Source organism: Abrus precatorius, unplaced genomic scaffold, assembly GCF_003935025.1.
Source record: "Abrus precatorius isolate BTA unplaced genomic scaffold, Abrus_2018 Scaffold10, whole genome shotgun sequence".
Lineage (NCBI taxonomy): Eukaryota > Viridiplantae > Streptophyta > Magnoliopsida > Fabales > Fabaceae > Abrus > Abrus precatorius.
Window position 1 is genome coordinate 11,630,045 of NW_020874292.1, and position 10,058 is coordinate 11,640,102.

General features: G+C 33.8%; 2 protein-coding genes across 3 annotated transcripts; both read left to right on the plus strand.

Moving 5' to 3' along the window:
- Positions 1–573: 573 nt before the first annotated feature.
- Positions 574–3,668, plus strand: LOC113851582 (probable myosin-binding protein 5). The gene is made up of 3 exons (XM_027482102.1): positions 574–1,297; positions 1,841–2,590; positions 3,436–3,668. The coding sequence occupies exons 1-3, from the start codon at positions 574–576 to the stop codon at positions 3,666–3,668; spliced, it is 1,707 nt and encodes a 568-aa protein (XP_027337903.1).
- Positions 3,669–5,051: 1,383 nt separating this feature from the next.
- Positions 5,052–8,327, plus strand: LOC113872544 (5-formyltetrahydrofolate cyclo-ligase, mitochondrial). 2 transcript variants are annotated; one of them, XM_027510177.1, is made up of 8 exons: positions 5,052–5,273; positions 5,356–5,496; positions 6,141–6,290; positions 6,890–6,931; positions 7,010–7,055; positions 7,156–7,226; positions 7,319–7,442; positions 7,951–8,327. In XM_027510177.1, the coding sequence occupies exons 1-8, from the start codon at positions 5,066–5,068 to the stop codon at positions 7,961–7,963; spliced, it is 795 nt and encodes a 264-aa protein (XP_027365978.1). In that variant the 5' UTR covers positions 5,052–5,065; the 3' UTR covers positions 7,964–8,327. The 2 variants fall into 2 exon arrangements, with proteins under 2 accessions (XP_027365978.1, XP_027365986.1); XM_027510185.1 differs by having other exon boundaries at positions 5,067–5,273; positions 7,319–7,411; positions 7,951–8,244.
- Positions 8,328–10,058: the final 1,731 nt, after the last annotated feature.

The following is a 10,058-nucleotide window of genomic DNA, read 5'->3' on the forward strand; positions in this document are numbered from 1 at the left end:
TTTAAAAAAAATATTCAAAATATTAAAATATGAACACTTACAGAATTATGACATGCATATGTGTCGAATATTTACGTGTACAACTTTTTAGAATATGCAATAATTAATAGATTAAATTTCTGTTTTCATCCAAGTAATACTCGGATACTGATAGTACCAGCAGTGTGATATGTGAAAAATCGTGTTGAAAAGGTTGTTTTGTCTTTTCCATAGGAATCTGTTTTTGTAATTGGGAAACAAAATTAGAAGAGAGGCATGATAGACCGTTATTTCAGGTATTTGTCTGCTTAACAGCCTCCATTGGTTTTTAGTAGCAATAAATGTTTATTCTATTTATGGCTAACTAGTTTCACCATCCATAACTCTCAGAAACATTGTTTTCAAACCATAACCTTTCACATTCTCTTTGCCTTCCTTTGCAAACATACCAGTGAGAGAAAGATCGATGATCTCGTCCCCAAACAAGGTCATGATCTTCCTCCATCGTCCCACATTCTAAGTTCCTCTCTTTTTAGTTTTTGGGTTGATCTTCAGCACCACTATAGATTACTGGAAAAGGAAGAAAATTACAACATGGCTAGTCGATCATTTTCTCATTTTGTGGAGCAAGAAATGGGGAAGTTTCCTCACTTTGTGATCTATGTGTTGCTTGAATGGGTTTTGATAATCATTCTTTTCCTTGACGGGTTCCTCGCGTTTATTGCCAATGAGTTTGCCATGTTCTTTGAATTGCAAATCCCATGTTGGCTTTGCACTAGGTTTGATCATGTAATGGCTCATAGAAATCCTGATTTTTATTACAATGAGTCTGTGTGTGAGACTCATAAGAAAGACATGTCCTCTTTGGCTTTTTGTCACAACCACAAGAAGCTCTCTGATATAAGGAAGATGTGTGAGGGGTGTCTACTTTCTTTTGCAACTGAAAAGGAATCAGATTGTGACACCTACAAGTCCCTTGTGGGGATTTTGCATAAGGATCTTGAGTGCTTTGTTCAGGATGGCCAACCAATTCAATTGAGTTTGAAGGATGATGGGTTCATGCATGTTGATACAAGCAGCACTCAAAGATGTTCTTGCTGTGGAAAACCATTGAAAGTCAAAGCTTCCTATGTTAAAGGGAAGCGCTCAGCATCATTTGCTAGAGCCCCAACTCCTTCACCACGAGCTTTTCCATATTCAACATCCAAAAGTGAGGATCATCATGGTCTAGAGTTACCTCACATCAGGTACACAGAACTCAAGTTTATGTCAGATGATTCAGAGCTTCCAGAGGATGAGGATAGCTTCAATGCGAATAGTCAGAATGTTAAACGTGAGTATATGTAAAACATGAATTTCCTTAGACTATGCATATGCTAGTTTGTGTGGATTATACCAAAAAATTATACCCTTTTATTTGAGTTTTTATTATGCTATACATGCTTTACTTGAAGTGAAAATGTGAAACACAACTCACAAGAAATTCTTGTGTGATCACGGTGTTTATAGGTATTAAAAGTTTAAAACAACATCAAAATAGTTATCATCATTCATGTCAACAAACTTCATTATTATTTTACATGGTTGTTTAATTTAAAGTGGAGAAATCAATTCTTGCACTTTTCATTGAAAGGCACACATTCCAATAAAAATGTGCAGTCGAGATTAATTTATGCACGTGTCTCAGTATCATTTAACGACTCAATCAATTCTACTCAACTTTAGTTGCATCTAGAGACATTGTACACATGCCTCAAAATGTGTCATTGAAGAATCTTATAAATAAGGTACATGATATCATTTTTGTTCTATACAGCAAAGGAAGAAACCAAAACTGCCTCTGTGCCTCTATTGGCAGAAGAGGATTTGAATGATGAGTCCAGCAAATTCACCCCAACTTTTACAAAGAGCAATAAGTTCTTTGGAATCCCACTCACAGATTCTGCAAACAACAGTCCCAGATGGTCTTACAGGATTGCCAGGAAATCACCACTGGAGAAAACAGAATTTGCCTCAGACTCTAATGAGGCAAATGTTCAAAATGATGCTGATGAAGCCATCTTGAACAACTTGAAGAGGCAAGTTCGATTGGACCGCAAATCACTCATGGCTTTGTACATGGAGCTGGATGAGGAAAGAAGTGCTTCAGCTGTTGCTGCTAACAATGCTATGGCCATGATCACGCGGTTACAGGCAGAGAAGGCTGCAGTGCAAATGGAAGCTTTGCAGTATCAAAGAATGATGGAGGAGCAAGCTGAGTATGATGAAGAAGCACTCCAAGCATGTAATGATATGCTTCTCAAACGTGAGGAAGATATGAAATCTTTAGAAACAGAGTTGGAAATTTATAGAAAAAAGTATGGATCTTTAGTAGAAGAATATGCTAACTCATCTCTTGGAGACAATGGCTTTTCACTCAGGCTCAATGAAGGTGAAGATAATAATGGAGAAAAGAGCTTCAACTATAATCAAGTTGTGTCATCTCCAGCAAAACATGGAGGGGTAAAACACAGTGATTCTTTCAAAGAGATTATGGCGGAGAGAACATATCTTCTTGGCCGGTTGAAGAAAATAGAACCTAGGACACCCTTTGCAGAAAATATTGAGACAGGTATGTAGCGTACATGCTTTCATGGATAGGTGTTATTATTCTTCGGGTGATTCCTGGAAAAGTAAATACCAAATAAAAGTAACCATTTTATTTCCTGTAAATTATAAACATGAGACATATTTGTCCTTATATTCAATGGATGGAGAGACTAAAATGTTTCACATTTATAATTTTGATTGATCATTTCATTACTTTCTATTTCTCAATAACTAAATTGGGTCGAGTGACATTTTTAAGGACTGAATTGGATATTTATTCGTTTTAGATAAAACCCTTAATTTTCACCTTCAATGTTGTATGTGTTGTTACATCAATTCTTAAAAAATATTGGTCTCTCAAGGATATAAATCATTACCAACAATGTATTACTCAGTCAAATATTTTATTATCAGTCCCTCAAAGATTTAATCTATCACCAAATTTATTTCTCAAAAATTCTGAGTCATTACTTTAGTCTTATATAAAGACAAATACGATAACTTCTTAAACATCTGAGAGAATATTTCGGTAACAGTTTGCAGAAGACTCGTATTATAAAATTTACATGTTAAGGACTTATTTGGCTACAATTTTTTTTAAAAATAACTAATATGGTGATACATGTAACTTTGTAGTACCAATTTGAGAGCTTTCTCTAATTATTAACTTGTTTGTTTTACACCCAGAATCAATTCCTTTCATTATGACACACATTCCAATGTAAAATCTGTGGTTAAAATTAGCTTGAACACATCTCAATTATGTTCAATGATTTAAAATAACTACATCAAAATTAATTATAGCCAACTTTCAAACAAACTGATCCTAGGTTTATTACATTCTTCACAATGCTTCTGATGTAACAGGAAAAGGGAGCGAAGCCTATTTACCAAAAGAACTGTCCTTCCTTGCTGAAAGGGTGAAGGCTCTTGAAGCCAACAGTGGTTTCTTAGAGCTTGTTTCCAAGAAAGATGAGAATGATAGTGAAGGAACCGAAATTTTGACAGTGATATCACAGAATCTAGAGAAGCTCAACAACCTTGTTATGACCTCCTTTGAGGACATGCACGATGCCCGTTTTTCCTTTGGTGGTAATTGACTCTTCCAAGTGTGCTTGGAGCCACAAATGATCACACTAAGAATGAAGATAATTGAATTTCATGAGGTTGAGACAAAGGAAAACAAAAAAATCTAGCTTCTTGTGGAGATTGTGTGTTGTTCGGACACTAAATCCTTTGTCAAGGAACAGCTCAAGTGTGTGAAGCGTGGATGGTTTTCTTCTACCTCAAGAATGTCTCTGTAAAATATCTAAATGCCTAGAGATCAATTACTTGAAAACTCTGCATGTTTTGTAATAGGATTTTAATATCCCCATTCCTAGGCTTGGCTAACTTTACTAGGATCATTTGGACAAACTTGCCTAGGATTTGCTTGTTTATATGGCTATAGTCAACAATTCCTTCCTTGTTATTAGTATATGCATGTCTTTCATGCATGGAACAAATACAAATTATACAGTGTTGCCTGGCTCTCAAGCTTCACATAGGTCAATTTAGAGTGTTAGTTGATTTCCTGACCACAAAAGAAAAAGAATAATTATTGATTTTGATTTTCCTTCAAAATGCATCATGTTCATAAAAACTCAACTTTACAAATCAAAATTACTTTTTTGCTTAATTCAAGTTTTACAGGAATCATGACAGAGAAAATCTAATCTAATCTTCTTTTCCTCTCATATCTTCTTGAGATTGCCTTGTTTCATTTTTGTCAAATTCTATATAAACCTAGTTTTGCTAATGAAACTTAATATACGTCGGTCACTCATAGATGTGGTTCAAGCATTCTTCTATAGGTAAGAAGAAGTTAAATATTTTAAAATTAAACGTACAAAATTTGGTCTTTTCCAATAAATATTCTTTTCTTCAATAATTAAAAAATATAACTTTAATCTTTAACGCTAAATTTAAGTAATTAATAACAATAATCAAATTTTATTAAAATATAAATATTTATTATATTTTATTACTTAAATATAATAAATGTTATCTTACTGTTAAATACTTGAACTCAATCCTAAAGATCAAAATTAATAAAGTTTACATTTTAACTAATGAGAAGATCTCACAATATAATCATTCATAAAATTTTGCATATCTATTATCGCATGGATTGTTATCTTTATAATAAATTTATATCTATATTAAATACTATTTGAATTAGTAAAGTTTGAAAATGAAACAAAATTAAAAATGATTGCACTATAAAAGAAATTAGAGAACTAAATGCATAAAAGAAATAAAAAAAACCGAATTAAAGATTTAACTCTAAAAAATAAATTAGATTAGAAAGTAAATTAAAACTTAAATGAAACTTAGAGATGGGAGATTATAATTTAACATTAATTTTTTAAAAGTAGATCCTCTGAGGCGAAGCGATATAGAGAAAGAATGAATATATCTATTAATTAAATAAATTAAATAATGAAAATAAAGAAAGATGCGAACGCAGACGGCGATGACACAGTGGTGTTCGAGAGTGGCAACAAAGAGGCTTCTGAGGTCAGAAACGTGGCGAGCGTGTGGGGAGTTGAAGATGAGTACAAAGCAAGACAATAACGACGCCGTTTTCAAGCAGAAACGGCTACTTCGAACTGAGGTCAGAAAAAGCCTCAAAGCCATCGACCCTTCCCTCAGATCCCAACAAGGTACAAACATACACATCTCTATCTCGCTCTTCCACAATCCCAAACCCTATTTTTCATTTTTTTTTATTCTTTCATTTTTCAGATAACGCCGTTCAAGACATCGTTTTGGGAGCTCCGTGGTTCAGATCAAGTCTTAGGCTATGCGCCTACATTAGTTGCAGTGCTCTACGGGAAGTTGATACCTCCAAACTCTTGTCGGAAATTTTGCAACATAACGCTAGTGGTCTGTGTCCTCGCTTATCTTCGAAACAACGTGTTTTCTGATATTAGAATTCCATAATTATTCATATTTGATGTTTCTCGTCTGACGTTTTAGCTGTTGCCCAATGCTAATGAAAATTTAAGGTTCAATACAATTTTACTAATGAAATCTATCCCTGAATTATTGAATTTTTCACCTCCTAACCTCGTACCAAATATACCTTTATAATAGTTACTTTTAGCAGATATGTTTTTTGTATAATTTTCTTTTTCTTTTGACAGTTTTGCTTTTTTACCTAAGAGGAAATCGTCCCTTTAGTTTTTGAGATTGTAAGTGTTATTCGTTTTAGTCCTTAAATTTATAAAGTTTTACTTTGACTTTGTAAAATGTTATAATATTTGATTCACTGTAGTACTTAATGCGATTAAAACCAATGCAGTGAAAAAGAACTGAATTTAATGAAATTTTACAAAATTTTATGAAGTTAGGGACTAAACTGATTCTTTTGTGAACTCAGAAAGAAACATAAATAACACTTATAATCTCAGGGACCAAAAATCTGATCTACTCACCAATTTTTGACCCCTGCCTCCAAAATAAAACCTTTTAAGTCTAGTAGTGTCTACATGCATTTTATTGCTTAGGACAAGATGGATCATATACAGGTGGAAAAAAGCTTTATGTACCACGGGTGGAGGATAAAAATAGTCACATGCGTATGCTCCACATATCGCGAATTGATGATCTTATTGCAAACTCAATGGACATCTTAGAGCCAGCTTTGGTTGATGCCAATGGAAATGCACGTGAAGATGGTATTGCTCCTCTATGTTTGCTGGCTTTTTTCTTTTCATACCACTGAATTCTCTCCTATCTTGAACATTTTAGCTTTCATAGATATGGCCAACTTGCAAAAATTATTTACAGACTTCTAAATTTGAGTGTTTCTCAAAATGCCACTGTTACCAAGTCAATCTGGAACAGCAAGTGAGGCTAATATATGGCAATTTATCCTCCGTTTCATGTAAAATTTTGTTAATTTTCATAGTTTTTCTGAATCACTGTCAGCAGTCTGTTGTTCCAACAGCATCCTGCTTGTCTTCGTCCTAGGTGAAATAAGTTTTTAGGTAGTTTGCATATTCTAATCATGGTTTCTTCAGCTAAAAGATGCAAGTTTGTTATTTTAAAGAGAAAATGAAAATGTAAAGCTTCACAATGGCATAACTTTTACAAAGCCACTTCCACTGGACCAAACACAAGTTATGTATATTCTACTCCCTATCTATCTTGGCTACTTTTGTGCATTTAATTTTACTTTTTCTGATTCTTGTAGGGTCAACTTCCATTTAATGTATTTTCTAATAATCCTGATTGGCCAATATCAAAAACTGTTTGAAAGATCTCTTTGGTACAGTTATGCAGGCAAACGATCCAGTTGATTTGTTCCTTTTACCTGGTAAACTCATTTCTTATTTAATCATTCTTGTCTGAAGCTTGAATCTAGTTATTCATTTTCTATTATTTCTCATTCCAGGACTGGCATTTGACAGATCTGGAAGACGTTTAGGCCGTGGGGGAGGGTATGTTCTTATATTTATTCCTTTTGTTTGAAAATTTGAAATCTATCTGCTATAAAATCATATTTCTTCTGTTTAAAAAATTGAAATTCCACTTCTACAGATACTATGATACCTTCCTAAAAAATTATCAAGACCTTGCAAAGACACGGAATTGGAAGCAACCCTTACTTGGTATTCATTTATTTCTCCTAGGATTACATGATTTTGGTTGAAGCAACCTACAAACTGTTTCACAATCAAGCAATTTGGTTTTGGATTTGCAGTTGCATTGTCATATTCTGAACAAATACTGGATGAAGGAGTGATACCAATTACTTCATCTGATGTTCCAGTTGATGCTCTTGTATCTCCAGAAGGTGTGATTCCCATTAGTTCTGCCTTAAACAGGTATCACTTCGATACTTTTAGCACTTATTAGTTGGTGTCCTTACGCTACTGATTAGGAATGAAAATAAAAAGTACTAAATGAAAAAATAGAAGCATTTAATATCTTGGGAATCTAGGAAGTCTTCAATATTTTCTTTAAGCAATCAGGAAGATTTATTTATCAAATAACAATGCTAATGAAGAGTTTTAAATGCTTCATCAAAAATGCTCTATGGGCATTGGTTAACAGAACCCTTTGATTTTGTTTACTTTGAGAAAATGTTTTTGGTTTTCATTTTTAATTATAAAAATGCACACAATTTTCATTTTGTTTTCTATGTTAAAAAATTAGTGAACTGTTTCCTATTATAAAAACCTTCGAAAACAGGAAATAAAGAAAAATGGTGACGATTTTGTAATTAAAAGTTAAAATAGAAAATAAAAACATTCTCAAACCAAGCAAGCCTTCATTTTTTGCTATGTTGAATTTGGTCAATTATTGTCATTTTAACTATCTGAACAATTACAGGATGGATCTCTGACACTGGAGCTCAAAGCTGATCCTGAACAATTTCAATAGTGTATCTTCAATAAACTTTTGTGGTTTCTTAAGTGTATGTCACTAAAGTATCTGGATCTGGCGGTTTTGTTAAATGGGGTCTATGTAACAAGTAAAGGGAACCAATTCATCAAGTAATACTAGACTCCCTTGAATGATTGCGTCAATCCTTGACGGAGGGGAACTTTCAATACTTTTTGGTCATTCATCTGAATTCAGCACGCTTTTTGTAATGTTTGAATTGTGAAATTTGAAATTCTTTCTTAAAGCACACTGTTCAGCTGGAATGCCTATGCTTTAATTCCATGTATGGTTAATTTAGGATGAAGTTATTCTGCTTTTTGGATTCTTCCGACCTTCAAAGATATTGTGCTAGTGAAACTTTCCTTTACGTGTTTCCAGGTCCAAATCTTCATATACAGTATTCTGCGTGCTTCAATTTATACCCATGAATAGGAAAGACACGGGGAGTGCAATGCCCTTAACGAGTGAGGTGTGTGAAAATGTGGACCCCTAAAAAAAGTTGTTATATCTAGTTATGTGTGGAAATGGAACTTGATTGGAGCTGCTTTTAACGACTCACTGGCAAATGAGTCAAATATTCCGTAGTCATACTTCATTAATACTTCCTTATTCAAATTATATTATTATTTGTTTGAAATATATGATGATTATTTATATGAACTGAAATAGGAAACCCTTTTACAAGCTCTCAACCTATTATTGTTAGAATAAAGCATGGACTTTTTAGTACATCTTCACACTAGTATAATATTGTCCACTTTAAATCTAAGCTCTCATGGTTTTGTTTTTGGACATCATCCAAAAGGCCTAATACTGATGGAGATTTACCATACTTATATGCCACTTATATGCCCTTGATCTTTCTTAATTTTAGTTAATGTGAGACTGTTCGCACATACCAACAATTTCTTTCTCGAACAAAGTCCGCCTCTAACTCCAAAGTCCACTTGAGTGCTAAGCACCCTTCGCCCTTGCCTCACCGAGGCCCTCCCCCGGCCCTACTTGGGAGATTCATCACATGGGGTTCACCATTCATGTGGCACTATCTAGGACCGTACATACTCACATCCACATGACTACTAACATCTACATTCACGTGGTACTACTTAGAGATCCGGGCTCTGATACCACTTGTTAAAACAAATATGAATTTTTTAGTACATTTCCACACTAGTATAATATTGTCCACTTTGGGCCTAAGCCCTCATGGTTTTATTTTTGGACACCATCTAAAAGGCCTCATACTAATGGAGATCTACCATACTTATATGCCCTTGATCTTTCCTAATTTTAGTCAATGTGAGACTTTGTTCGCACATCCCAACAATATGTCGTTGATCCCTTTGTATGAGTTAGAGAAAATACAAAGGGATCAACGACATCAAAGAGAGAGATAACATCAAGGAACAATGAATTCAGGTTAGTGCTCTCTAAACCCTTAATTATATGAGAACCATATATTGTGTTGTGAAAACAACGTAATTCAAGATCACACAAGGGAAAAGAATTTCATAAATGTTATTGCATAATAGAAATTACATAATAGATTAAAGAAAATTCTAATAGTTACATGGCTGTGCTTCAGAGAGCACTAACCTGAATCCATTGTTTCTTGATGTTACCTTTCTCTTTGATGTCGTTGATCCTTGTATTTTATCCAACTCTTCCTTCCTCTTTTAGCTCCTCTCGGATGGTTGAGAGAAAGTTTCTTTCTTGCATTTACCGTAAGCTCACTCAGAGACTGTGAAAGTGAAAAATAGAGAATGTCATAACCCCTATTTGGTAACCGCTCTTTAATTTATATGAAGGGAGAGAGGAGGGTTTCCTTATAATTGTATTTACAATTATACCCTCAATGATTCTATATTTTATATTTAACCACCATCACATTAAATCATTAATTAGAGTCATGCTATAAGTTACATAGGCCACTATAATAAGATTATTAAAATAATCTAACAATCTTCTACTTGGCCTATGTGACGACTTGAAGATTCAATAAACTATAAGTGTGTATATCATTGATAATATCAAGTCATCATCTTTTAATGATT

Bases quoted from the DNA above. Each gene is read 5' to 3' on its own strand.
- LOC113851582 (XM_027482102.1), top strand. From the start codon at position 574: ATGGCTAGTCGATCATTTTCTCATTTTGTGGAGCAAGAAATGGGGAAG. The intron at 1,298-1,840 runs GTCAGAATGTTA...TATTGGCAGAAG, and splicing joins GGATAGCTTCAATGCGAATA to AGGATTTGAATGATGAGTCC. The intron at 2,591-3,435 runs GTATGTAGCGTA...CTGATGTAACAG, and splicing joins TGCAGAAAATATTGAGACAG to GAAAAGGGAGCGAAGCCTAT.
- LOC113872544 (XM_027510177.1), top strand. From the start codon at position 5,066: ATGCGAACGCAGACGGCGATGACACAGTGGTGTTCGAGAGTGGCAACA. The intron at 7,056-7,155 runs GTATGTTCTTAT...CCACTTCTACAG, and splicing joins CGTTTAGGCCGTGGGGGAGG to ATACTATGATACCTTCCTAA. The intron at 7,227-7,318 runs GTATTCATTTAT...TTGGATTTGCAG, and splicing joins TTGGAAGCAACCCTTACTTG to TTGCATTGTCATATTCTGAA.